This window comes from Lontra canadensis, unplaced genomic scaffold, assembly GCF_010015895.1.
Source record: "Lontra canadensis isolate GAN:19392208 unplaced genomic scaffold, GSC_riverotter_1.0 scaffold132, whole genome shotgun sequence".
Classification (NCBI taxonomy): domain Eukaryota; kingdom Metazoa; phylum Chordata; class Mammalia; order Carnivora; family Mustelidae; genus Lontra; species Lontra canadensis.
This window is the reverse complement of record NW_022631126.1, coordinates 764,455-792,075: the sequence shown is the minus strand read 5'-3', so window position 1 is coordinate 792,075 and position 27,621 is coordinate 764,455. Positions and strand designations below refer to the sequence as shown.

Below are 27,621 nucleotides of genomic sequence, written 5' to 3'. Positions count from 1 at the left end.
CCCCACTGGTGACATAAATTCTCCCCCTCCACTAGCGAGTAGAAGGCGTGGGACTACAATTCCCGGCAGGTCGTTCGGAAAGAGGTGGTGGGGAGAGGAGGAAAGACACTCTCGCTTTCCGTAGGCTCGCAATTTGGCGTGTTCGTCGTGATGCACATTTCAACAGCCCATGTCCTTTCTCTGGAGAACTTAGGAAGGGACTACGTCCCCCAGCAGGCATTGCCGCAGAGAGCAAGTGATGGTCCGCCATCATCATTGTAGTCCTTCCTCGCGTTCTTACAAGAGAACAACCCTAGTGCATGGACTACAAATCCCAAGCCGCCATCTCCCCTTCCCTTCGGCCGCCATCTCTGCTGGTTGTCCCCGCCCCTTTCCCCTTCCATTGTCTCCACCGAAGATAATAGAGCGGACCTGGGAAGACTGCAACTTCCGTCAGGCTCTGCGCCACCGGGAGGGGGATCTCGATGTTACAGGCGGGCGAGGTGCCCAAGGTGGTAGAATGAGGCGACGGAGAGAGGCCAGGTAGCCTGCCATCTTTATGGTAGTCTCCTTATTCTCGTGGTTCCGCCATTCTTAAGGCTCACTAGAAGGCCAGAAGACTACTATTCCCATCGCACCTCATAAGACCGACTACTAGTCAGGTGTACGCCCCTCTTCCGCCATCTTGCTTGTAGTCCTCGTTCCTTTTCACCTTTCCATTGTTCCTGACGAGTAGAAATGGCAGCGGGAAGGCAGCAGATGGACTGCGACTCCCGTCAGGTACCACACACGCGGAGGGTTGTGGACAGGAGGGCGTGTGAGTGCCTGGGAAAGAGGTCGGGTCGTGGGCGAAGGCCATCTTGTTTGTAGTCATCGTTCCCGCTCCTTCTCTATCCTTTGCAACGGGGAGCCTCGGGGCAACCGGACTATAACTCCCGGCATCCTCGGCTCCCGGCTTGGCACGCCCTCCGCCATCTTGTTTGTAGTCCCCGCTGGCCCCAGCATCCCATTGTTTTCACGGTATCACCGGCGTCTGCAGGACTACGATTTCCGTCGTGCCCTGCGCGTGTTCGTCCTGGAAAGTGGAGGTGGTGGGGAAAGGAGGGGGCAGGGGGCGGGGTTCCTCTGGGAGAAGGAGGGAGTAAAGAGGAGGAGGAGGAGGGAAGGAGGAGGGAGGGGTGGGGGAAGAGAGGAGGAAGGAGGAAGGAGCTCAGGAGGGATGAGAGAGGCGGCCAGGGCCCCGGGCCGAAGCAGCGCGGGGCCGGGGGACCAGGGGGGCTGAGGCACCCCAATTGCCCCCTCCCCCTTTCCCTGCCCCCTTCCATCCTTCCATCCTCCGCCTTGAGGAAGGGGATTTATTCAAATTTTATTTAAATCCCTATCTCTGGAGGGTCGCGCGCTGGGGGAGGGGGGAGAGGGCGGGGGCGCGCGCAGGCTGGGGGGGCGGGGCCGGAGCAGCTTCCTTCACCCCCCCTCCACTCGCCCGGTATCCCTAGGGCAGGGGGCCGCAGTCTAGGGGCGGGCCCAGGGGAGGGGGGCAGGTTACAGGGACCCCCCCCTCCCCGGGAACCGGCGGTGGGCGGGGCTTGAACCCCGGAAACGGTGGGGGGCCCAGGCCTGGCCCTGGACCCCTGGGCAGTGGGGGCCGGGAAGGGGCCAGTTAAAGGGCCGGGGGCGCTGGGGAGAGGCGGGGTGGGGGGAGGGGAGCTGTGACTCGGACCCCGGACTGAGTGGGGCCCGGGCAGAAGCTGAGCACCCTGCGCCCGAGGAGCCCCCGTTGGCCTGGGGGGGCTGAGGGACTGAGCCCCCCAGAGCAGGACCTCCCCCTGGAAGGGCCGCGCCGCAGCCCGTGGGAGGGCCTCGCCCCCGGCGCCCCCCATCTCCACTCGCCGCCGTCCCGGCCTCCGCCGGAGGGAGGGGCCGAGCGCCCTCGGGGGGCCGTGGACCCCGGCGTTCTGAGCGTTCCGCACCCCGCGCCGCCCGGCCCCCCCGCCGCCGATGGCCGCCGACCCGCCGGGAGCTGCCGAGAAGGGAGAGATGGCTCCCGGGACACGTGTGAGGTGGGTTCATGCGGCTCCTCCTCACCCCCAGACCTGGGCAGCTCCCACTCCCATTCATCCTCAGCCCGGCCTCTCTCTACCTTCCCCGCCCCCAGCCTCGCCCTCTCTTTGCTCCAAACTCCTCATGCCCAGCTCTCCTTCCTGTTACCTCTCAACCCTGGGGAACTGGCCTTCCTTCCTAGACCCTGCTTCCCCTTGCAGACCCCCATCCCCGCCTGCAGTCGCCGCCCTCCAGGCCCCTCCCCTGGAGCGCTGGAGGGCCCCTTCCCCCCATGGATGGGTCTGGAAGTCCCTGGAAAGGGGGAAGCTAGGGTAAGACTCTGTCCACGAAGAGACCCCTCCAGGCCTGCTGAGTCTGTATGGGGTCTTGGAGGATCTGGTTTCCATGGGAAGGGGAACCCAAGGGATTCTAGACAATTAGGGATGGAAAGTAGCCTGGGAAGCTTGGGGGTGGGGGAGAAGACATGTAGCACTGAGCCCATCCTGAGTTCTGTGGAGATGTCAGGGTGGATTCTAGAATCCCAGGGAATCTGGGAGATTGCCCAGACTGACCTGAGAGATCCAAGAGGAGGGTGTCTTGGGGTAGAGGGAGCTTTGTTGGGGGAGCAGAGCAGTTGAGATGGGCTGAGGAGGGCCTCTGAAGCAGCATGGGGAGAAGGGTGTCTCAGAGCCTTGAGGATGGGGGAGGGCAAGCATCCTATTGGATCTGTTGACAATGTATAGGTTTTGGGGGAAGAGAGATTGGGTGGCAGCTGTGTGTGAGAGAGAAAGGAGGGAGGAAGAAAGGTCTAGAGCTTCTACCTAGGAATTTGTGGGTATCTTGGAGGTAAGTGTGGGGGAGTTTAGGTTGGGGAATGCTTGGGGTGTAGTACATTTGGATACCGGGGGAAGAGTTGGGGTCTCTCTGAGTAACTCCACAAACAAGGAACCCTGGCTTTCCAAGGAGCTTTGGTGTGGAGGTGTCAGAGCCGAGGCCGAAGTCCCTTTCTCCTCCCCTGGGTAGCCAAGGAGGTGCTGAGGAAGTGTTAGAGGAAAGAGGAGTGAGGTCAGGAAAACAGTTCTCAGGCTCCCAAAGGAGCCAGGTGAGCTCTTTGGAGAGAGGCCTTGAGTACAGGGAGTGGTGCCCCCCCCCCGACCCCCACCCCAGGAGGGACAATCTCCTTGTTCCTTGTCTCCCACACCCCGGGATAGGGGTAGGAGAGCAAGCTCCGGCTGCCTAGGAATGGGGGGAGCTGCTGCGAGTGTCCTAGGCCAGGGCCTCTGTGGGCCCACCTGACCCTGTGTCCCATTCACCCACAGCCCTCGGCGTTGCTGACGCCCCCAATGTCGTCGAGCAGCCGGGGGCCGGGGGCCGGAGCGCGCCGACGCCGAACCCGCTGCCGCCGCTGCCGGGCCTGTGTGCGAACTGAGTGCGGGGACTGCCACTTCTGCCGAGACATGAAGAAGTTCGGGGGGCCCGGGCGCATGAAGCAGTCGTGCCTGCTCCGGCAGTGCACTGCCGTGAGTTCTGCCCCCGGCGCGCCCGACACCCCTGGGGGCCATGGGTGCCCTTCCCCAGCTGGCCCAGGTGCCTTCCTGGGTTGGCTGCTTCCTCGCACTCACTATAGAGTTCCTGTTCGTTCACACAGTCATACGCTGTTTTGTTTGGATGTCCAGCAGGCCCGTTTTTGTCTCCAGTTCCAAGCAGGGGGCAATGTTAGCGCCCAGAAGAATCTAATGTTCTGCTTACCTTCATGTTTTTCCCGGCTTCAGAGGCACAGACCCAGAGAGACCTCAGCCCCTCTTGTACCCCTCCCTAGAGGAATGTGTGCCCAGGGGCCCACTTCCAGAGCTGGCCCAACTGAATAGGTCTTAGCTTTTTCTGGCTTTTTCCTCACCTGCCAGAGTGGTCTCGGATTTGAGGCCAGGCTTACCCTTTGTGTGACCTTGAACAAACACTTTGAACCTCGAAGTACCTTTTCAGTGAAACATTTCCTTTGCTGAGTTGTAAAGATGAAGCAGTAGCAGAGATGTGAGTGTGCCCAGCACACAGTAGGTATCCAAGAACATGAGTTTCTTCCATTGAGCTCCCCAGAGCTCCAGGACATGGCCCTTCTCAGTCAGCCTTTTCCATCCACCTCCTCCTAGAGGATCACCACCTCCTTTTCCCTCCAACCCTTCTGCTACCTCTTTGCCCTAGAGCCCCCCTCTTCTCTTTCTTCCTGTTCCTCCTTTCCCTACTCCTTTTTCCTTGGGCCTGTCTCCCGACCTTCAGCATCCCTCAGATGACTCCATATTACCCTGCCCCCCACCCAAAGTCAAGTTGTCTGAGGGCTGCTCTCTCTCAGGACCAGCCAGCTGCCTTTCGCGTTCCCAGGAGTCTTGCCAAAACCTGATTCATTGTAGGGTCCAGAGCAACACTTGGGCTGCCCATTGTGCAAACTCCGAATCATCCCAAGCTGCAGCCACAGTCCCCTGCTGCTTTCTCTTTCAACAGTATGGTCCTATTTGGTATGGTTTCTATCCTTTCCCCAAAGCCAGCAAGAGTTTCAGGGTCACACACACAGACCCTGATTCCAGCTGCAACATTTGCAACCGTGATAACAACTATGTATCCAGTGCTTCCACGGGTGATCTCATTCTTCCAAAGGTCCTGCAAAGGAAGAATGCCTAGCCCCATTTTATGGATGGAGACATGAGACGTAAGGAGGTTAAATCACTTGCTCAAGGTCATACTGTCAAAAGGGAACAAATTCAAGATTTGACCCAGATTGGCCCATGGGTTTTGAACTTCATCCAGTAGCTGGCCAGGCTCCCCAGAAGGAAGGGTCTTCCCCCTGTCACTTGCTTTCTGGATCCCTAATACTCCCTCTTCCCCAACAGCCCGTGCTCCCACACACAGCTGTATGCCTCTTGTGTGGGGAGGCTGGGAAGGAGGACACAGTAGAGGGAGAGGAAGAAAAATTTGGTTTGAGCCTCATGGAGTGTACAATCTGCAATGAGATCGTCCACCCTGGCTGCCTGAAGGTGATGGCCCTGGGGGCCCTGGAGTCTGAAGGTGATGGCCCTGGGGAGCGCTGCCTCTGGGTTTCCTGCACGCTACATCCACTCCCTACCCTCTGCCTACAGATGGGGAAGGCTGAGGGTGTCATCAATGCGGAGATCCCTAACTGCTGGGAGTGCCCTCGATGCACCCAGGAAGGCCGGACCAGCAAGGTAGGGGTAGGGGCTGGGCTGGGCGCTGGGTTCTGCACAGACAGTGGGTTGGGGAGCTGGAGAGAACCTCAACCCTGGCTTCCATCTCCCCAGGATTCAGGTGAGGGACCAGGCCGCCGCAGGGCTGACAACGGCGAGGAGGGCGCCAGCCTGGGGAGTGGATGGAAGCTGACGGAGGAGCCTCCGCTTCCACCACCCCCACCCAGGCGCAAGGGCCCCTTACCTGCTGGGCCCCCCCCCAGAGGACGTGCCTGGGCCCCCCAAAAGAAAGGAGAGGGAGGCAGGGAATGAGCCCCCCACCCCAAGGAAAAAGGTGAGCCAGGGAGCATGCTCATTAGGTCCAGCCCAAGGGATTCTGGGATTGGTAGTCTAGTTCCTTTTTTGGGAGGGTAGGCCTGGGAGACTGCTCGCTGGGTTCCCTACGGGGTTGTTGGGAGATTTAGTTCAGGAAATTTGGGGAGGGTGGAGCATGCTCGGTGGGGAGGAGAGGTGCAGGTGAGGGGCAACTTGCATTGGGCAGGGAAGCTTTGGGAGCCCTGGGTGCTTCAAGTAGCAGGGAGAGAGCATGCTCAAATTAGCTGCTACAGAGGAGGAAGGAGGGGCTGGGAAGGGCCTGAGGGGGAAGAAAGAGAAGAGGAGAGCATGCTCAGTGAGCCAAGACACTGGTTGGGAAGGTGAGCATGCTCAGAGTTCTTCCTGAGATGGGGGCTTCTGGGATTTGTAGTCTAAGAAATGAACATGAATCTTAGTTTTGTGGACTGTGAGGGGCTAATGGGGTCTCGCCCTTTCCCTATATTTCCTTCTTGCTCTGGTAGGTGAAAGGAGGCCGAGAGAGGCACCTGAAGAAGGTGGGTGGAGACGCCTGCCTCCTCCGAGGATCGGACCCAGGCGGCCCTGGCCTTCTGCCCCCCAGGGTTCTGAATCCAAGCCAGGCTTTCTCGTCCTGCCACCCTGGGCTCCCTCCCGAGAACTGGGAGGTGTGCCGGGGACCTCCTCCCTCCCCCTCCCACCTTTCCTTGCCCCACCCTCCACCCTAGAGACAGAGATCTGTCCCTTCCTGCTCACCTTGTCCTGCCCCTGCCCCGTTTGGCCACAGTGGGCATCTGGACCCCTGGGAAGAGTGGAGGGGGAAGAGGTGGGTTGGGGCCAGGCCACAGGACTTTCCAGGAACCCTTGGGGTGTCATCTGACCCATCTGCGTCATCTTTCCAAACCTTAAAGGGAAAAGAACTGAGTTCAAATCCTTGCCCACTGATTCCCTGTGTGGTCTTGGCAATTTGTCAGCTGCTCTGAGCCTCGGTTCCTCATCTGTGGAGGAGAGGATACTACCTACCTTATCCATCCATCCCACAGAACTGTTTACATCTAATGAAAGTAAATGAGATTGTGAACTGTGAAATGTACTTAGATGTGAGGAAGATGAGGCCCAGAGAGGTTAAAAGACTTGGGCAAGATCACACAGCAAAGCTAGAAATCAGATGGCCCTTTGCACTGACACATGAATGCAAGGGTCTGCCTGATTGTGTTCAAATCCTGCTTCTGCCATTTGTCAGTTTGTAACCTTGGGCAAGTCACTTCGTCTCTCTGAGCCTCTGTTTCCTCGAGTGTAAGAAAAGTGGCCCAGGTTGCTAATCCATTGGAGCGCTGTGAGGATGTGAGTCCCTGAGCATGAGGTGCTCTGTCACTCATATCGCTGACTGTCAGACACTCGGAATCATCTAGGCCAGCGTTCCGTGTTATGGATGACGAGGCCGGGGCTTCCCAAGGTCACACAGAGAGTTGATAGCACAGCCGAAGCTCAAAATGACATCTCTAACCGTTCTCCATATTTCACAGCCTTTGAAAACTCTTAAGCCATCGAAACCCATAAGGCTTCTAATTCTTTGAATCAGTACCTTCCCGTGACAGATAAAAGGGATGTGATGTGGCTGAGGCCTCACACCGTTCAGGGGCAGAGTCAGGGCTGGAACTCAGGACTGCCTCTTGGGGTGCTTCTCCCCTGCTCACTCCTCCGGGCAGGCGGGTGGAACAGTGCGTGTCAGACCCTAGAACAGCCTCCCCTCATCTCCTTGCAGAAACCAAAGCCGCCTTTGGCCTCTGCCGAGGGCCCGGCCGTGCCGTCCCCGTCGCCACAGAGGGAGAAGCTCGAGCGTTTCAAGCGTATGTGCCAGCTGCTGGAGCGGGTGCCTGACACCTCCTCGTCCTCCTCGGACTCGGATTCCGACTCGGACTCTTCAGGCACATCGCTGAGTGAGGATGAGGCCCCTGGCGAGGCCCGGAATGGGCGACGGCCAGCCCGGGGCAGCTCGGGCGAGAAGGAGAACCGCGGGGGGCGGCGGGCTGTGCGCCCGGGCAGTGGGGGGCCCCTCCTCAGCTGGCCCCTGGGCCCCGCCCCGCCGCCCCGGCCCCCACAGCTGGAGAGGCACGTGGTACGGCCCCCACCTCGAAGCCCTGAGCCCGACACGCTGCCTTTGGCCGCTGGATCCGACCACCCCCTGCCCCGCGCCGCCTGGCTTCGTGTCTTCCAGCACCTCGGGCCCCGAGAGCTGTGCGTTTGCATGCGAGTCTGCCGGACTTGGAGCCGCTGGTGAGTGGCCTGGACGGGCCTGGGTTCTCACTTGCCGTAGGACCTGCAGCAGCAGGTCATGACCTCTCTGGGTCCTGTTCTTACTTCGCTACTACTCCTGTGTCGTGTATGCATTCTAGTCTGATGCTTCCCCAACTGCTGCGTGCAAGCTCCCTTGCATTGCTCGAGCTCATTTAACTCTCAGAACAACTTTGTGAGGGCAGGTACTATTATTCCATTTTATAGAAGCTGAGGTCAAGGTTGTGGAGAGGAGGTAGTGGAACCAGGAATTTGAACCCACACCCCACGACTTCAGGATATTTCCTCCTTAGAACCGTCATTTATGTGTGTTCCTGGGGCAAGTGTAGTGCTCAGTGCTGTCGTACATCACCCGATTTGCTTTGCACAGCCCTTTTGCTGAGGACAGTCTCACTGGAGGTTCCATTTACATGTAACTGAGGTGGCCCTGCCCTCTCAGGGGCAGCCGCATTTCAGGCTCCTGACTCCCCTCATTCCTTCTTTGTGCCCCAGAGCCGCTCCCTGCTCCCTCTGCCTGTCGTCCCCCCATCTCCCACACTGCTTCCTGAACCTTGTTTGTTCAGAAATGTCAGTCATCCTCCCAAGCCCCTGGTCTTCCTCTTCGATCTTGCCCCCAACCAAATCCTCGGCCAGTCCCATGAGACTACCGCAGCGTGCTCTTCCCCTCACCAGAGCACACGGAGGCCCTCCACACACCGGCGAGCCCTCACTCATTTCTCCATACTCGTGTTCACAGCGCTTGTTAGAGCGGGGTGGATACTGTGTCTGTTTTATCTGCGTGTTCCCAGCACGGGACAAGGGCAGTGGAGGCGCCCAAGAAGTATTTCATTAAATGAGTACATTCAGGCTGTTTCCCAGACCCTTACTGTGGAGGAGGCATCCTGGCGGGCACTTTGCAAATTGGGGGCTAACGTGTTCCTTGTAATCGCAGCCCTGGGGGAGAAAGAGGGACACCTGAAGTCACGGTGCCAGCGGCTCTGGAGGCAGACTGCCTGTGGTTGACTCTTACTCTTCCCCTGAGAAGCTGACGGCCGCTGGGCTAGTGTCTTAACTTCTCTGTGCCTCAGTTTCTTCTTCACCTGTTAAGCCCGGAGAAGCTGTGTTCACTTCATAGCATCTTTGTGAGCTAATGTACACAGAGAACCGAGGACAGTACCCAGAAAGTAGAAACTACCCAGTGCCCTATCTGTACCCAGTGTCATTCCCTCAGTTGCCAATATTGACTGAAAGCACAGACTTTACGTCCTCAGACTTTTGGCCTGGACCAGCTGCCAGTCCGCCTGCAGCATAGAAGCTAAGAGAACAACTGCTGGGGACAGCCACCCTGCACGTGTAGTGACTGGCGATACGTTTGCCGAGGCCTCTCCAAGGCCTGCTCTGTGCTTGGCAGGTGGGATCCAGGACTGAAGAGGACTTAGTTTCTCCCTCAGGCAGAGACTTGTGACTGGAAGTGGATGAAGCAGTGGACCTGAGACGGCACAGAGATTTCCAGCTTGGGTCCTGGAGTCTGGCACCCATGGGTGTCATCTTCTGTGCCTCCTGTCCTGCCTGAGTGTCTAGCGGTGGGGGGATAGCTTTACCTTTCAAGGCCTGTTTTCTCACCTGGAGTCTAGGCTTCATACTCATACCCTATGGGGAGTAAATAAAGTGGGTCTTACAAAGCACTTAGCACAGTACTTGGAAAGTGCTAAACACTCAGTAAAATGGTGGGTTTTGATAAGGATGAGTGTAGGATAGAGCAGGTACAGTGGGACCCATCAGGAGGCTCTGTCCGGTGTAGGCACAGAAGTAGGGACAGGAGGGGTAGAGAGGAGGGACTTGGGCTGAGAATTTTTTAAAAGCAGAGCAGCTTGTGTTCAGTAACTAAATGGCTGTTAGAGAGAGCACCAGGGTGATGACTCTTCGGCTGAGTGTCTGGCCTACGAGCCTGGGTGGGCAGCAGTGCCGTTCCCCAAGCTTGGGAGTACCAGAGGACGAGCAGGTTCTGGGAAAGGGAAGCGCTCAGATTGGACACGTTTTGTCCAAAAGGCTTGGGGGCTAGTCAGTAGCTAGCAGGACAGCAGGTGGATGTACAGATCTGGTGCTGGAAAGATCCAAGTTTGGAAGTTCCCCCCTAGGTAGCAGCTTCCAGAAAGAGGACAGAAGACAGAATGTCAGTGTCTGTGAGTTAGAGAAAGAGCAGCCAGAGACATGAAGGAGATGGCGGAAGTGTCCCGCAGGAGAGAGATTGAGGAAAGAGTGAATGATAAAGTGTGGGATGTTGGCGAGAGGTCGTGGGAGACCAAGGACCAGAGGTGGCAGTTGGATTTGCTACACGAGGCCCTGGTGTCCTTGGCTGGGCTGCGTGGGAGTAGGGGACCAAAGCCATGTCACATGGGGTTGAGGACATCAGCTCCAAGGCAGGGACTTGATCTGTTCTTTGCTATGTCCCTAGTTTCTAAGATAGTGCCTGACATACAGGAAGTTCTAAGACAATACTGGTTGGATGGATGGATGGATGGATGGATGGACGGAAGTGAGGAAATCAGGATGGTGTGTGGAAAGAGCTAGTGAGGGTGGAGGCAGAGAGAAATTTGTAGGTGGGAGAGCAGGAAGTTGCAGGCTTTCCTGTCTGGTGGCTTTTATCTCCTCTTGGAACAGGGAGGCAAAGTGAATGTACCAAGAGCGAGGAGAGGGGGTAGGCAGAGGAAGCATGGCGGAGTTGTTGAGGCACAGAAAAGAGGGTTGGAAGTTTGGAAGACGGGGAGAGAAGGTGGCAAGGAAGGGACTGTACCCCAAAGTCAAGGCCAGTTGGGGCTTGGAAGGCCTGGAGAAGGGCGGGTATGAGGACAGCGGTGGCATCAGGGAGGACAGAGAGCTGAGAGTAAAGAACCAGCTTGGGCTGGAGTCCAGAAGGCTGTGAGCTTCTGGCAGACATCAGCTGGGCGGGTGCGTCTGCATCCCCAAGGCGCCCCTACAAGACAGAGGTTTAGGATCAGAACTTCAGGTTCGGGAGGTGGGCTTAATAGGGGGCTGACTCAGTCGGTGTGGCTGGAGTCCAGGGAAAAGTGAACTGGGTTAGGGAACTTGGACATCATGCCCTAAGGCCCCTGAGTGAGGGCAGGCGGCGCCTCCTGACAGTTCTTTCTGCCCCTCACCTTTGTGTCATTCTGCAGCTTAGAAAGGACCCATCCATGCTGCCCTCACACTGAATTCCCACAGCCCTGCTGGACATTTAAACACATATAGTACCTCAGCGACTGCACTAAATGACAGTCCCACCTGGCATTGCGGCCTGCCTTGCTACACCGTGCCCACCCTGGGGCCCTTCTGCAGTCTTCCCCCCGGCCCCCACCTCCCGCCTCTTCCCTCAGACCCGGCTCAGGCTCAGTCCAGAGCAGCTTGGGTTAAAGCCTGGCTCTGCCACCACTTAGTAGCTGTGGGACCTCGAACAAGTTTCTCAGCCTCTCTGGGCCTCCTTTTCCGTAACTTTAAAAAGGAGGTTGTAGTAACAGTATTTACCTCCTAGGGCTGTTGTGAGGTTAACTGCTTGAGGCACAGACTAGTTCCTGGCCCATAGAAAACCCTTGATAAACACTAGATCTTTTTTTTTTTTTTCCAAAGATTTCATTTATTTATTTGACAGAGAGAGATCACAAGTAGGCAGAGAGGCAGACAGAGAGAGAGAGAGAGGGGGAAGCAGGCTCCCTGCCAAGCAGAGAGCCCGATGCGGGGCTCAATCCCAGGACCCTGAGATCATGACCTGAGCCGAAGGCAGAGGCCTAATCCACTGAGCCACCCAGGCGCCCCAACCCTAGATCTTAATCCCATGGTCATCCCCACCTTCCTCCAAAGGTTCCTTGCCCTTTGTTCCTGCTGCTTGAGTTTCTCAGAGTGCTCCGTGTTCTCTCGGTGCCCTAGGCCTGGCTGCTGGCTCTTCCCCATCTGGAGCATACACTCTCTTCCCTCCCCTCACTGTCTCCCTGGGAGGCTCCCTGTCCAGCCCTCTCGTTGACTCTTCACTACATCCCTTGCTGCTTCAGTTACTGTGGACGGGCTGTGTTTCCCCCGTTTCCTGACAGCCCAGTGGAGGCGGTCACTTAGGATCCGTAGGGCACTGAGTGATCATGGGCTGCCCCCCCCTGGTCATTCAGGGGCAAAGGGACCAATTAGTTCAAGCTAAGAAAAGTCATGGGAGACTTCCTGGGAGAGGAGACGCTGGGACTGGGTGTTGAAAGCTCTGGGTTGGTTGGCATTTTGGGCAGAAGCACGACAGGGGCCCATATATGTTGGCACCAGGCAGTGTTGTGTGGCTGTCGGCTGGCAGGTGGTTCCGTGTGGCTGTTGTAGAGTATGTTATAGGAACAGCTGGGGGGGCTGTGTGTGCCCCCAGGGTGGGGAGGGTTCCCTCTCTAGCCATAGAAGATCCAGAAGGGCTTCGGGGTGATCGTGGCAGTGGAGCTGAGACTCCAGACTGGGTTGGAGGGGGCAGGATTTCACCAAGTGGCTAGAGACAAGGGGCAGAAGCTGGGTTGCGGGTAGGCAGGGTGTTTTCCTTTTCTGTTTTATAGTCCGAGAGCTTTGCAAGTGGAGAAGTGGAGTCGCTGGGATTGAAGCCTTAGTGTCTGTGCCCCCCAGTAATTCCCTAAAATGTCAGACGGGAGAATGCCTGGCAGTCTCAAGTGGCACAAAACCATGGCTGAATCTGTTAGTTTTGAAAAGGAAGTCTCTCCATTGGGTGCTATTGTATCTTTAACACCTCTCTAATACTTACCTCCCTGTTTAACAAAAATAGTCTTCAGATGGTAGCCTAAAGCCACAGCAGCACTTGCCCAGGATTTAATAGACCTGGTTAGTTTTTATTGTATAGATTTCTAAGGTTAACATTTTTATGTGAAGAAATACTGGTTTTAAGTGCAAGGAGGGGATCGACTGAAAGATAAATTCATGTTCTGAGAGAAGGGGAGAGCAACTGACTACGGGCCAGGAGTTGGTAACCACTGCGGCAGCCCAGGGCTTCTCGAAGGGAAGGCCCTCAGAATGGGGGTGGGGGTGAAGGGCAGTAAGACACAGCTTCCTGGGCCTTTTTCACCCCTGCTGCTTCTGACACAGTCTGTCTAGCCCAGTGGGAATTTCCTGACATGCTTTTGAGAACTAGAAGGAGAGTTTTCAGACCCAAGTCTCAAGGAACCTTAGTGTGCCACAGAGTGTTCGCAGATGACCTTGGGAGAGGTGGGGAAGGGTTCCTTGGTAAAAATAAGTTTGGGAAAACCTGCTCTGGTTCACTGAATGTTGGACCCCTCAGGGCTGTGAGGGATCAGGAAAGCTATTTCACTTTGTGTAGGCCTCAGTCGTCTTTGGAACTTTGATTCCTGGGCGCTACCATGCCTTCCGTAAACACTGAGTGGATAAATGAGAAGCTGTAGGTGTCGTGGGTTGTGGGGGAGCGCTCAGTGGAAGCTTCAGGGACTTCACACCAGCTTCGCACCATTCATTGGTGCAACAGATGACCCTGGCACGGGGCTAGGTCCTGGCGCTACCAAAGGGGAAAAGCCGTCCAGCCCTGGAGGGCCTACATTCTAGTTGGAGGGATACAGTAACCCGAGACAGGAGGTAAGGGGGCTGTAAGTTGAGCCTTGGGCAGCTGGCCATCAGGATGGGGCAGATGTGGCTCAAAGGCAGAGATGAATAGAGGAGATGAGAAGTTCCCACGAGTCACCATAACTTAGGGAGAACTCCAGAAGCCCAAGGTGGGGGTGGTGGAGGCTGCTGAGGGATCCCTTTGGTGTTACATCAGATACAGTGTGTAGGGTGTTTGTGTTTTTGGCAGGCTGCTTTATAAGCTGTAAGGGCTATAAACTGCCGTGACCTCATTTGCTCTCATGGTAGCCCTGTGGGGCAGGCTGAGTCTGGATCCTTACCTTCATTTTACAAGTGGAGCATCAGAGGCTCAGGGAAAGGAATGGACCTGCCTGGGGTCTCGCATTCGCTTATTGATGAAACTGAGCCCCAGACCTGGTGCTCTTGGTCTGAGGCTGGGTACTTCCTGCCACCCCTGCTGTCATTGTGGGCCAGGACAGAGCTGTGGAGAAGGAAGTCCTGAAGGAGGGAGTTTCACAGGCTCCCTAAGAGCTGAGGGCTCTGTCTCCCTCTTGTGGCTGATAGGTGCTATGACAAGCGTCTGTGGCCTCGAATGGATCTGAGCCGGCGAAAGTCACTGACCCCACCCATGCTCAGTGGTGTGGTTCGTCGCCAGCCCCGAGCCCTGGACCTCAGCTGGACAGGTGTCTCCAAGAAGCAGCTCATGTGGCTTCTGAATCGTCTGCAAGGTAGGGCGGGATGGCAAGGTAGGACAGGGTGAAGAGGGAGACGGTTCTGGGATGGAGTGCCGACTTCCCAACCTCCCCTGTCCAGGCCTGCAGGAGCTGGTGCTCTCCGGCTGCTCCTGGCTCTCTGTCTCTGCCCTGGGCTCAGCCCCACTGCCGGCCCTGCGGCTCCTGGATCTTCGCTGGATTGAGGATGTTAAAGACTCCCAGCTCCGCGAGCTGCTCTTGCCTCCACCAGACACCAAACCAGGTGTGGCGTCTTTTGGCTCATTTGTAGAATGGGTTGGCCAAGGGGGGAAGGGGGGAGGTATGAGGCCTCCAGGGTCTCTTCTGACTCATGCTGGATGTTAAGAGAGTTGAAGAAAGGGCAGAACACATGAGTTTGGTGAGGAGGCCTTGCTTGGCTACTGTTCATTCCTTTACTTACCTGCTGTGCATTGGGCCCTGTGATAGGAACTGTGAGGGAACAGAGATGAAGGGGAGGTAGGCCCTGCCCTCCAGAGGGGAGATAAGTATGTACTGCAACATAGTATAGGACAGGAGGATGACAAGAATTCTGGAAGAAGCCAGGGGCATGGCCGATGGCAGATAGGAGTGAGGTCACTGGGTGTGGTGGGCTCTACTGGAGAGCCTCCTCCAAAGGGAGCAGCGGCAATGGCCATGAAAGAATGCAGGCCCAGGGTGGCCAGTCCCTTCCATTCATCAGGAGGAGCCAGACACTGGATTTTCCTGTGAAATATCCTTGGTTTTAAATGATGGCAGTTAATATAACATTCTTTTAAAATTCATGCATGGATCAGTACACATAGAAGTGAGCCATAGACTTGGCCTCTGTGCCCTCTTGCCCTACAGTAAAAGGACAAGGGTTTTCCTGAGGGAGTGGAGCAGAAACAGGGAGACGGCTGACTTGGAAGGTTGCATGGGGCTGGTGGTATCATCTCCCAAGTCAGGCTAGCTACCTCTCCACCCCCGGGTCCAGCCCAAGTGCCCTGTCAGGTAAAGATGGCTTTTACTATTGAACACACTCCGGCCTTGGCCCCGTGTCAGGCCTTGGAGACCTCAAACAGCCCCAGTCCCTACCCTGAGAGGAAAGGGTGATGCAGGAGAGAGAGAATCAGAAATAGAAGGTTACAGGGTGATACGATTGAGGCTGTGGTTGGGTGTGGGGAGCAGTGAGAGAATCCCTCCTTGAGGCTGGGCTGTTTGAACTGATCCTGAAAGGGACAGGGTTGTCCCAGGGAGCGAGGCAGAAGTAAGCACTTCGGTAGGATAGGAGGCCTGTACTGGGAGAGGGGAAATGCTGGGAGCAGAGGCAGGTCCCAACGGAGGTGTGGGTTAGGAGCACTGAGGTCTGGGGCTTCCTTGTCTAGCCAGGAGATGGGATGCTCACAACAGCTTCTCTGGCCCCCGCTAGTCTGGTCTCCACACTGATGTCAGGGGAACCGTACAGAAGGGCAAACCTGTCCATGTCACCTCTGTGTTCTAAATTCTTCCTCATAATCCCCCAGTGCTCTTTGGATAAACATTACTACATTGTCACCGAGGCCTGGCACGGTCTGGCTTCCACCGATCTATGCCATCCCCACATTTCAGCCACTTCAGCCTCCTTGCCAAGATTCTCTCCAGCCCTCAGGCCTTTGCTTAGTCCTCTTTGTCCAGAATGCTGTATCCCCCTTTGTCTTATTAACACTTAATCATTCTTCAGGCCTCAGCATAAATGCCACTTCTTCCTAGAAGCCCTCCATGATCCCTCCCCCGCTCCCTGAGATCAGGGTTCCTTTAGAGCTTTGGGAGTAGTCCCCCCCCAGCTAGGACTATGTGGTGGTGAAGTGATTTGATGAAAACCCATTTCTTCTCCCCGAGTTCTAAGCTCTGGGAGGGCAAGGGCTGTACTCACCCTAGAGCCTTGCTTTCATAGCTTACTTTTCCGTTCCCTTCTTCCCACCCCATCCCCCCTTCACAGCAGCCTTGGAAGGAGGTAGGGAAGCATCTAGGATTCTTCTGGACAAGGCACTAGAGGCTCAGAGGGGTTGACTGACCGCTGCGAGTCACACAGGCAGAGCTAGACCAGAGAACTCCCCCGTTGCCGCTCTTACCGGAATTGGCCTGAGCCAGGAAGATTCGGGTGGGGATGAGGGTGAGCACTGGGAACCGTGGATTCCCTGAGGTGAGAAAGTGCCGGTTGGCAGGCACACTGACACCAGTTCTTCCTGCCTGAACTACCTCAGGAGCTTGCAGAGATGAGCCTCCCAGGCCCTTAGGACCTCCTCTAGTGTTGGGACTCTACACCCATCTTTCTTATCTTGGCTCCCTGGCTCTGTGCAGCATCCCTTCAGCAAAACTTAAAGTTCTGCTGTTTCCTCGTTTTTGTCCCGGCTGTTCTCTGCCTGGCCTGCTCTCGTCCCACTTCTCACGTTCAGATCCTTGAAAGCCCGGCTTAAATCCTGCCATCTCAGTGAAATCCTTGCAGATGCAGAAGCCAGAAGTGACCTGTCTGTCCTCTGCTTCCCTCTAATGGCTTTTAACTGTGCCCCAAGATTAAGGGCATCTGTAGATATATCCTTCCTGGGCTCTCAGCTCCTCAAAGGAAAAAACGAGGTGGAATTCAGTTTGCCAAGTCAGGTGGCCTGGCAGGTGACAGAAGGGACGGGCTCGGTGAATGACTGGAGGGAGTAACATCTTGCAACCCAGTATCCAGCTAGCCCTTTCCAGGTGCCCAGCTAGCCCTTTCCAGGTGCCCAGCTAGCCCAGTGGTGCCAGATCTTACGATTTTTCAAAGAAAAGGTCTAGCCAAATTCCTTTATGGAAGTATCCTTTTTGTGGCATTAGGTATTAATATAAGAAAAATGTCAGTGCTTTGCAGATTCCGTAACACATTTGTGTAGACTAGTTTCATGAGTTGGTGATATCTGATCCGGTTTATCTATGGGCTGGGCTGGTGCCTGAGGGGCAGATAGTGCCGTGGTGTGTTTGGTCTGGCGTCCTCTGTTCAGTCATGCGACCTCGGACAGATTGTTTTAATGATTTGAGCCTCAAAGTTCTCATCTGTAAGCAGGAGTGATAATCACGCAGCTGTGGTTCTTAGAGCATGGTCCAGACAACCTCTGGGTAGGTCCAGCAACCATTTTAGGCAGTCCTCCAAGGGGGCACAGAAGAGCCCCTGGCTTAGGAACAGGCTGCCACTTGGCCCCCTTGGCTGGTGCCCAGCCCACACTGAGTGCTTAATTCATGGTGGCTGGTGTACCTTAGGCACTTAGTTTAAAAAACAAACAAACAAAAAAAGTAGGGGCACCTGTGTGGCTCAGTTGGTTAAGCGTCTGACTCCTGATTTCCGCTCAGGTCATGATCTCAGGGTCAAGAGCCCATTTGGGCTCCCTGCTTAGTGGATCCTGCTTAAGATTCTGTCTCTCCCTCTGCCCCTCCCCGCTCTTCCCAAAACCCCAAATGCGGAATGTGTAGATACACTAACAGAAAAGCAGGCTACATGCCACATGCTTTGGGTGTAGAAATGAGGGACGTGAGTTCTTCTTCCCCGGAGATGTGGGAAGAAGCGGTCTCTAACCTCAGCTAAAAGCCAAGGACACCAGCCCCGCATAGGATTGAACATAGGTGTCTGTGGGCAGAGTCTCAGAGCAGGGTCACCTGTGGAATTTGGCCCAGGTGTTTGGGAGTGTGGGAGGGGAATTAGGAACAGAGACAGGGATGAGCCCTTATAGGAACTGGAATGTTCTAACCAAAGAGGGGCTCCCAAGAGTTTCTAGTAGAGGAGGGATGGTGCCCCACTTTTTTTTTTTTTTTTTTTTTTTAGATTTTATTTATTTATTTGAGAGAGAAGAGAGAGAGCACAGTGGGGAGGAGAGGGAGAAGCAGGCTCCCTGATGAGCCGGGAGCTGGACACAGGACTTGATCCTAGGACCCTGGGATCATGACCAGAGCCAAAGGCAGATGCTTAACCGACTGAGCTACCCAGATGGCCCATGTCCCATTTGTTTTTGAGCACAGCTCTCTTTGAATGCCAGGAAGGAGAGGAGAGACTTGACTGGGTGGGGAGGCTGGGGCAGGAGTCCAGGCAAGAGTGGTGTTGTCCCAGAGGGGTGTCTGGGGAATGGAGAGAAAGGGATCCAGTTGGTGATGTTACCAGTGGAAGGAGAGGGAAGTAGCAGGGGACCCTGGGGTTCTATTAGAGATGGCATTTGTCAGATGAGTGAATAATGCTGAGCACCAATGTCCCAGTTGCTAGGGGTAGAGCAAAAACAAGACAAAAATTCTTGCCTTTGTGGAGCTTATTCTAGTGGGAGGAGAGAGAAAAAAAAAATAGGTCCCATGGTAAGAAAAGGGGAAACAATAATGGCAGTGAAGGGGTAGGAGCATGTGGAATGTTACCATATCAAATGGAGTAATCATGGAGGGCCTCATAGAGGAGGTGATGTGAGCAGTGGACAGATGAGATGAGGTCAGGTTGTGCAGGTGTTTGGGAGAAGAGTAAGCCACGTAGAGAACACAGGTGGAGGCTCTGCTGTTGTGGAAGCAGGTTTAGGGGGTGGTGAGGCATAGGAGTGTGGACACAGCTGGTCTGGATGCCTGGGGTGGGCACAGGAGTAGCCAGGGGTGCTGACCTCTTCACTGCCTGCCCAGGGCAAACAGAGAGCCGTGGGCGGCTGCAGGGGGTAGCAGAGCTGCGCCTGGCAGGCCTGGAGCTGACAGATGCCTCCCTGCGGCTCCTGCTGCGCCATGCGCCCCAGCTGAGTGCCCTGGACCTGAGCCATTGCGCCCACGTGGGGGACCCCAGCGTCCACCTCCTCACAGCTCCCACTTCCCCGCTCCGCGAGACCTTGGTGCACCTCAATCTTGCCGGTAAGCAAACTGTCTGTCCCGCTAGTGTGCTGGTCCCCGTGGCCAGTGCCCACCCCCTACTAACCTTTGTGGTCTCCGCTACCACTGCCTCCCCCCTCCCCAGGTTGCCACCGCCTCACGGACCACTGCCTCCCGCTGTTCCGCCGCTGCCCGCGCCTACGCCGCCTAGACCTGCGCTCCTGCCGCCAGCTCTCCCCTGAAGCTTGTGCCCGGCTGGCAGCCGCTGGGCCCCCTGGCCCCTTCCGCTGCCCAGAGGAGAAGCTGCTTCTCAAGGACAGCTAGTTGGGTGCCCCCCACCCTCCCCCAGGACTCATCAGGAGCCTGGACCTCGGGCCTTCATTTTATCCCTGCCAGGAGGCCAGGTTACCCACCTCATGACTTGGGATTCCTGCCCAGGGACTCGAGCCAGCCTCCCTCCCCCTTTCTACCCCCTGCACTGATATCTCTGGGGGTCTCTCCTTCCCATCTCCTCTCCCTTCCACCTGCTTCATTGTCCATCCCCTGGGGGGAGTGGGTCAGAGGTACGGGGGTGGGTGCTGAGCCAAAGGGATGGTGGGAGGGGGGTAAGGTGCAAGTTTGAGGGAGGGAAATGGGGAAAGGGTATCTGCACACAGGATACTGGGAGCCAGGGGGCTGGGGGAGGTGGAGGATGGGCTGGGGGAGGGGGGGCAGAAAGCAGATCACCAAGGGTTCAGGGAACAAAGACCAGATACTTGGAGTTGGGGGGTGGGGGTGGGGCCAAAAAGGGAAACCAGAGGAGCAATTGGGGATCCACGTGTCAGAGATGGGGGGACTGGGGAACCAGGGGAAAGGCAGGGCTGAGTGAGGGGTGGGGGCAAAGAGCAGGCGTGGGGGCAGTAGTACCCCCTCAGGGGGTCACACCCCTCTCCTTACTCCCTCCCCAGATTTCAGTTCTCCTCCCCCCCCCCCCAACCCTGACTCCTTGAACGTCACTGACAATGGCAGCTATTGCGAGGAGTGGGGGCCGCGGGCCTACCCGCTGTTCAGCGTGGCCCAGGGGAGTGGTGAGGGGTACCCCAGCCCCCTGCCCGCCTCCCCGCACAATACTTGAACATTCATCTGTACTGAAGTGTTACTTGAACCGGGGGAACCTCGGACCTGGGGGAGCCGGAGTGAGGGGACTGATCGGCTTGGACTGAGACTGGACTGGTGGGCACCCAGCTTGGACTGCGCCACCCCCCAGGCTCTCTCTTGCTTTACTGTATTGAGCAGCTCCACCCCTCCTGACCTGAGGTGGGGGTGGGGGTGGGGTGCCAGCCCAATGATGGGGGAAGATGGGACTCCTCCAGCGTGGCTCTTCCCACTCTTTCATCGTCATGGAAACTTGTATCCCATTTGCCCAGGGAACTGCCACTCCTGGTTGCCATGGAAATAGCAGCCAATGGACACCTCCCGAAGCCAGTGCTAAGGCTGGAAATGGCCCCTCTTAGTTGCCATGGGAACTTAGTAACAGACTCTTGGCCCGCCCCCACCCCTCCTGGGGTGGGGGCGGGGCTTGGGGAGCCAGGGGGAGGAGTTGGGGCCAGGTCCCGCCCCTCCGCCCAGGCCTCCCCGGGGAGCCGGGATGTACCATGTAGGGGAGGGGGGAATCTATCCACATACCTCAGGTAACAGGGAGGTGCGAGGGTGGGGGGAGGGACTGGGCGGACCAAAGGCCGGAGGGGAGGGGGTTCTGGGTATCGAGAAAGGCCTGAGGATGGGGCCGCTTGGGGGAGGGGGAGGAGGCAGCCCGGCGGGGGCAAGTGGGGGGGTTCCCAGCCGGGCTGGGCCCCTGGGCCCCAGGTCTGTACAATACGGTTTGCTATAAAACTCAAAATCTTCCAGCCAGGGCCCCGCGTTCGTGTGTCTCTCTCCGGCGTTGGGGTGGGGAAAGAGCTGGGACGACCGGAGTGCTCATCCTTTGGGCCTCCTGGAGAAGGGGGCTGTTTCGATGGATCTGGGGGTCCTTAGGACCTCCTAGGCTTCTCGGAACTGAGGATGCCGGACTCCCTGCGATCCCTACAGGTAGATGGGTTCACCTCTTCGCAGCTCACCACTAACGGGAAGGGATTTGGACGTCTGGGCATCTAGGGGGTGTCCAAGTGTGCCGAATTGTCCCAGGCCCGGGAACTCCCGCTGGAGCTCGGGCGCCTGGGTGATGGCGAAGTGGCCGGGGGTCGCGAGGTCCTTTGGGATCTCTGCCGACGGTCTACCCCCCCCCCCCCCCCCCCCCCCCCCGAGCTCCACCCCATCATGTGGCTGCACCAGCTCCGCCTCCGCCCCAGTTCCGGTTTCGGCTTCTGCTTTCCAGCTCCGGCCCCTGGGGTTGCCAGCGGACGCCTGCTTTTCCTGCTCCGCCCGGGCGCCTTTTCCTGGGCGCCCGCCGCCAGCATCCCCGCTCGCCCCGCCGGGGGATGGGGCCTTCCGCCGGCCTGGGCCGCCCCTCGTGGGGCCTCCGGGGCGACTCGGTGCCCCCGTGACCACCCAGCCCGCCCAGTGCTGCGGCCCCCAGGATGAAGGGCGGCGAGGGGGACGCGGGCGAACAGGCCCCGCTGAACCCGGAGGCCGAGAGCCCCGCGGGCTCGGCCACGTACCGAGAGTTCGTGCACCGCGGCTACCTGGACCTTATGGGGGCCAGTCAGCACTCGCTGCGGGCGCTCAGCTGGCGCCGCCTCTACCTCAGCCGGGCCAAGCTCAAAGCCTCCAGCCGCACGTCTGCCCTGCTCTCGGGCTTCGCCATGGTGAGGGGAGGCAAGGGGTTCCCGGGGTGGGGCTGAGGCACATGGGGGCAGGGGGTCGTGGGCGAAGCGAACGGGTACCCAAGGGAGATGGGACAGAGGAAAGGGAAGGGTTTTTAAGAGGTAACAGGAGCACCAACAAGGTCCCAAGGGACTACTCGATTCCCTTTTTGCGCGCGCGCGCGCGCGCGCGTGTGTGTGTAAACCCTTAGCATGAAGTGGGCCACTGGAAGTAAAAAGCCCCAAAGGTGTCATGAGGGAAAGACAGATCACGAAGCGGAGTATATATGCAAGGGTGGGGCGGAGAGGTCCAGGAGCGTGGCTCCAGGCAGAAGTTATTACCAAGTTCCCATGAGAGAGCACAGGGCAAATCAGAGCTATGTGGGGGTTGTATAAACAGAACTGGGAGAGTCAAAGAAAATAAACTGGATGCAGTAGTCCCCCAGGAGGGTGGCCAGTCCCTAGCAGTCACACAGCGTTCTTGGTGTAACCCAGGACAGCTTTGAGCAGAGGGGATGGCCCTTGAGGAAGCTGCTGGGGAAAGAAGGTGATTGGGAAGCGGATACATGATTTCTGATCTGATAAACGGCCCGTGTGGGAGGATGATACCAGCTAACGGTCCCTGAGGTGGCCTCGCAGGAAGTGGGGCTGGAGGAGTCCTGGGGTCAGGAGGAGTCAGCAGACACAAATCCTGCGTCCTCTGGGCCTGTGGCCAGCTCTGTGGCCCTGGCCAGCCATCCAAATCCTCGAGGGCCAGTGGGAAACTGTGAGATCATAGAGGGTGTGCCCTCTGTAGCCTGCAAATAGTTGCGGGGGGATGAGCTGACTCTTGGGAAGCTCTAGATCCCAGCATGTCAGAGCGACACACACATCGGAGATGGCTCAGACTGCCTGTTTACTGGGCAGGCACAGAAACCCAGGCCCCGAATGGACTAGTGCCTCTGCCAAGGGTGCTCAGCAGATGAAGGTTGCAGAACGAACTGGGACCCTGGATCCCTGAACTGTTGTTAGTGCAGACTTTCTCCACATCATGACAGGAAGGAGAAAGCAAGCTGGAGGGGGATCTTCATAGGAGTACGTGGAGATGGGGCTAGTTTCTGCCCCGCTCTTTACCAAAGCCTTTATTTGAATGATGAGAGGAAAAGTCTATCCCTAGGGGTCATCCAAGGTCTCTGGTTTTCTGTATGGGCCAGCCCACTTTTCCTGACACGGGGTCAGCTAGGGACAGGAAGTGGCTCCCTTTCACCTGTACAGACTGCAGAGAGAAGGAAGTGACTTCATGGACCTAGCTGAGGGAGGTCCCCCACCCCCATCCATCCCACCGTCCAGCCTGTTCCCAAGCCTGCTGCTGGACTTGCACGTTGCTGGGGCGACAGCTTAAATGCCAGGTCCTTCTAAAGGCCAGATGAGTAGGTTCTGAGGGCAGGAGTGGCCCCAGTCCTGCGGGGGAAGAGCAAGGCTGGGTCAGGCTCTAGCAGAAACCAGGCCTAGGCCTGGCCCAGATCTCTGTCTGTGGAAAACTGCGAACACTCGCCATGGCCCAATTTCCCAAAATACTTAGCCTTGTCTCCCTACCACCACCCTCCAGGCTGTGTACCTTCTTCCTTCCTCCAGCCCCAGAGCAATCTAATGGATCCTGCAAGAACCAGGCATGGGGAGAGATCCAGATTCTGGGATCTAGGTAGCCTGGGTTAGAAAAACACAATACAAATTGTATTGCCCTGTCATGCAGTACCAGCTTTTATGTGTTTCACATTTATTATTCTGTGAAGTAGGTACCACTGCTATGGCTGTTTTACAGATGAGAAAACCGGATCAGAGATGTTAAGACACCTGCCCAGGGTCCCACAGCAAGGAAGTGGCAGAATTTGAACGTAGGTAGTCTGGCTCTGGAATCCGAATTTATACAACCCTAGAATCATCAAAGCAAATGTTTGCCAAGGACAGGCGGGTACTATGGACGCCAAGTTGGCTGAGTGGGGACTGTGGCTATCAGGAGACCCCATGACCTGTCCAAGGGAGTGTTCATGAGCCAAATCTAGCTATAGTTGAAATGGAGGAATGTGGGTCTGGTGTAACCAGATCTTCCAAATTTTCAAGAGGATCTGGAAATAAGGATATTTATAGGAAATCTCTTGAGTTTTAAAAGTACAGACTAGTTTCTTAAAAAACACACTGTATGAGCCAAGCAAAACGTGTGTAAAGTTGGCTTGGCTTCATGGTACACCACTTTGCAAACTCTGGCTTTGGACTTCATTCAGTGTTCTTAAGAGCCTTGCTCTCCCCTGGCAGGACTGGCTGACAGGACTGGGGCCAGTCCTGCTCCCAGAACCTCTTAACAGTGTTTAGGACCACTAATAATAACACCAGTATTAATAACAGTTAATAACCCTACTAATAAGTAACAAACGCCTAGTGCTTACTGTGCGCCTTATACTGTGCTTAGTGCTTGGTGTACATTATCTCATTTAATTTTCACAAGAACCCTGGAAGACAAGTAAGGAGCCATTATCAATCCCCACTTTCCAAATGAGGAAATGGAGGCATAGAGCTAAATCACTTGCTGAAGATTCCACAGCTTTTAGAGCTGAGTGAACCCAGGAAGCCCAGCTCTGGAATCTGCTTCTTTTTTTTTTTTTTTTTAAGATTTTATTTATTAGGGAGAGGGAGAAGCAGACCCCCACTGAGCAGGGAGCCTGATATGGGGCTCAATCCCAGGATCATGACCTGAGCCGAAGGCAGACCCTTAACTGACCCAGCCACCCAGGTGCCCCCAGAATCTGCTTTTTTAACCCCCATAACAAGGGAAGATTTTCAGTCGATGTGTCAGCCCTCTCCATAGCCAGGTGCAGAAACCAAAGCCAGAATGACACGAAGCCTTACCACCGTTCTATGCCCTAGGGATACACCGGTGATGTATAGCAATAGGCAAGACAACCCTCAGTCCGTCTTCTCTGTCCCCACAGGTGGCCATGGTGGAGGTACAGCTGGAGAGCGACCACGAGTACCCGCCAGGCCTGCTGGTGGCCTTTAGTGCCTGCACCACCGTGCTCGTAGCTGTGCACCTCTTTGCACTCATGGTCTCCACGTGTCTGCTGCCTCACATAGAAGCCGTTAGCAACATCCACAACCTCAACTCTGTCCACCAGTCGCCACACCAGCGACTGCACCGTTACGTGGAGTTGGCTTGGGGCTTCTCCACTGCTTTGGGCACCTTCCTCTTCCTCGCTGAAGTTGTCCTGGTGGGCTGGGTCAAGTTTGTGCCCATTGGGACGCCCTTGGGCACACCAGCCTCCGTGGTACCTGCCTCCCAGGTGCCTGGGACTCTGTTACCACTGACCACCTCCCTTAGTCCAGCTTCTAAGCCCTCCTCTACTTCTGTAGCTCCGTCACAGTCTGAGCCGTCTGAGGCCTGCCCCCCCCGGCAAGCATGTGTTGGTGGAGGGGCCCACGGACCAGGCTGGCAAGCGGCCATGGCCTCCACGGCAATCATGGTACCTGTGGGGCTTGTGTTCGTAGCCTTCGCCCTGCATTTCTACCGCTCCTTGGTGGCACACAAGACAGACCGCCACAAGCAGGAGCTGGAGGAGCTGAGTCGCCTGCAGGGGGAGCTGCAGGCTGTGTGAGGCTGATGTGAGCCACCGGTGCCAACACTGCCTCCCTCTGGTCTGCGAGGGGACCCAGATCCACAGACCCCATTCCCTGCCCCTGCCTGGAGCCACTTCTTGTGGCCACTCTCAGGTAGAGACCAGATTCCTGCCTTCAGGGTCCTTGGGGCAGCTTCCACATTCCCAGGGATTCTCCCTATCGGTTGATCCCAGTCTGTCTATATCTGGGCTGGGAGGAGCGAGGGAGGAAGTAGAAGGTCTTCAGTCCAAGGATTATTGTAGGTAGAGGGGAGGCAGGGAGACCCTGGTCAGACCTTTGGTGCTGACCCTTAGCCACTTATCCCTATACAGGATGTGGAGGTCAGAAAGTTGCACACCCACCCAGCTGCCTCAGAATGTGGTCAACCCTTGCTTTATTTTTGTAGAATCTATGGTAGGCATGTGGGGGAAGCTTTTCCCCATCTCCAGATCTTGATGGGTTCCACATGCTTGCTTACGTTGCTGTAGACAAGGATTTGGGTGGTTCTACCATAGACATAGGTCCAGCATTTCCTAGGAGGAGCCTTCCTATTTTTTTGGAGGTTCAAGTGCCTGCTCCACAGTCCTAAACCCACACTTAAGTTTCTGTGTCTGGTTCCTACTCTCCTAGGCTAGGGCTGGAGATCTTTGGAGACTGAGGGCCTCTGTGACCAACCTGACTCCCTAGCAAGGGTTGTGGGGTGGGAAGGTTTTTAAGGGAGAAGGTCCAGTCACTAGCCCTTGGAATACAGAGCTATTCTGACACTGAGGTTTTGATGCACCTTGTTTTGTATAATAAAATGTGTTTCACAGATGTCTCTGTGGCTTTGAATGGGGTGAAGGGGATGCCTCCTTGGGATCAAGTAACTTTCTTGTTCTCTATTTTTTTAAAATATTTTATTCATTTGAGAAAGTGCAAGCAGAAAGAGAGAAGCAGACTCCCCACTGAGCAGGGACCATGACAGGGGGCTCCATCCCAGGACTGTAGGATCATAACCTGAGCTAAAGGCAGATCCTTAACCCACTCATTTGCGCAGGTGCCCCCAGGTGACTTACTCCTAAGAGCCAGGTGCAAGCAGTGTACCTGGGGGTGGAGAAGAATAGTTCCAGATAGGACCCCTTCTGGTGCTGACCCGGGCCAACATCTCCTGATCTGGAGACTGAGTTATTACAAAGCTAAAAATTTTTGCACTCTTGTTCCTAAGCCCAGAGTCTCCATCTCTTCCACTGTGGATTTAGAGTAAGTTTCTTTTGGTGTAACTTTCTTGAGTGACTACTACATACTAAAAGCTAGGTAATCTTATTTAACTCTCAAAACCACCTCAAGAGACAAGTCTTTACTATTTGCATTTCAGAAATAAGGAAGCAGGCCTGAGAAAACTGAGGATCTTGCCCAAAGCCAATGAAAACTTGGACTACCTTTACCATAGCCTGGGGCATCTCTTTCTGTCTGACATAAGCCAATACCTTTGAACTGAGACAAAGGAATCTGCTCTCATCACCCATGCGTTTTTGTAAATTCTTTTCATCCTAATTTTCCTCAAAATTTTAAGGGGTTCTAATCCTCTCATCTATTCTTACCGCGTGAGACCTCGGTCAAGTCCGTCTTTTCTCTTTTCCTATTACTTAGAATAGTGAATTTGCATGAACCAGGCCTGCCTTTCCTGCACTGTTTCGACGCCTGCAATAGTCCCGTGTGACAGGAATTAACATCTTTTCAGAGGAGGAATCTTAAGAGAGGTCAGTGGCTTGCCCAAGGTCACACAGTGAGGGACTAACGTAGGTAGAAATATATGAAAGCTAGGGCATCCTCAGCTCAAGCCGAGGGGCTTCCTGGGGGTGCCGTTACCCAGAAACCGAGATGCCCTGCGTCCCAGGCAAAGAAAAGGATGCCCGGCCTCGGTGACCTCAGCGCCTGGGCTGGTGCTGCCCTCGAGCGGCGGGACCACGTAAGCACAGGGCCTCCCCCACACCCCGACCTCAAAACTGGAGGCAATGGGATCATGATGCGTAGAGAATCGACCAGCTCAGCCCGTACTAGTTTATTTTTCACAAGACCTGTTCTAGGGCTTTTAGGCCCCACAAGTCTTGTAACATTACTTTGGGGCAGGCTTCGACTTAATCACGAATGGTGGATCGAGTATAGGTAAAATGCGGCACTTTCTGCCGGCCTCAGTCTCCCAATCTGTCATATGGGCATCTTAAACAGCTACCGGCCCAAGGGGGTATAGCGACAGGAAAACCCTCCCCGTATTATGCG

The 27,621-nt window shown here is 56.0% G+C and overlaps 2 protein-coding genes across 2 annotated transcripts; both read left to right on the top strand.

The window, feature by feature from the left end:
* Window positions 1-1,376: 1,376 nt before the first annotated feature.
* FBXL19 (F-box and leucine rich repeat protein 19) lies at window positions 1,377-20,625 on the top strand. Its single transcript, XM_032842701.1, is given in 13 exon segments — window positions 1,377-2,039; window positions 2,241-2,351; window positions 3,339-3,539; window positions 4,902-5,045; window positions 5,148-5,234; window positions 5,328-5,462; window positions 5,464-5,547; window positions 6,050-6,082; window positions 7,309-7,820; window positions 13,983-14,146; window positions 14,232-14,393; window positions 18,779-18,997; window positions 19,101-20,625. Coding segments are annotated over 12 exon segments (1,956 nt in total). The 5' UTR covers window positions 1,377-2,039; window positions 2,241-2,315; the 3' UTR covers window positions 19,280-20,625.
* A 688-nt stretch (window positions 20,626-21,313) lies between these two features.
* On the top strand, window positions 21,314-26,175 carry ORAI3 (ORAI calcium release-activated calcium modulator 3). The gene is made up of 2 exons (XM_032842702.1): window positions 21,314-21,738; window positions 24,702-26,175. The coding sequence occupies exons 1-2, from the start codon at window positions 21,511-21,513 to the stop codon at window positions 25,359-25,361; spliced, it is 888 nt and encodes a 295-aa protein (XP_032698593.1). The 5' UTR covers window positions 21,314-21,510; the 3' UTR covers window positions 25,362-26,175.
* The last annotated feature ends 1,446 nt before the right edge of the window (window positions 26,176-27,621 follow it).

Excerpts from the sequence above, each read along its gene's own strand:
- ORAI3 (XM_032842702.1), top strand. The coding sequence starts at position 21,511 with ATGAAGGGCGGCGAGGGGGACGCGGGCGAACAGGCCCCGCTGAACCCG. Across the intron at positions 21,739-24,701 it reads TGCTCTCGGGCTTCGCCATG|GTGGCCATGGTGGAGGTACA; the intron begins GTGAGGGGAGGC and ends CTGTCCCCACAG.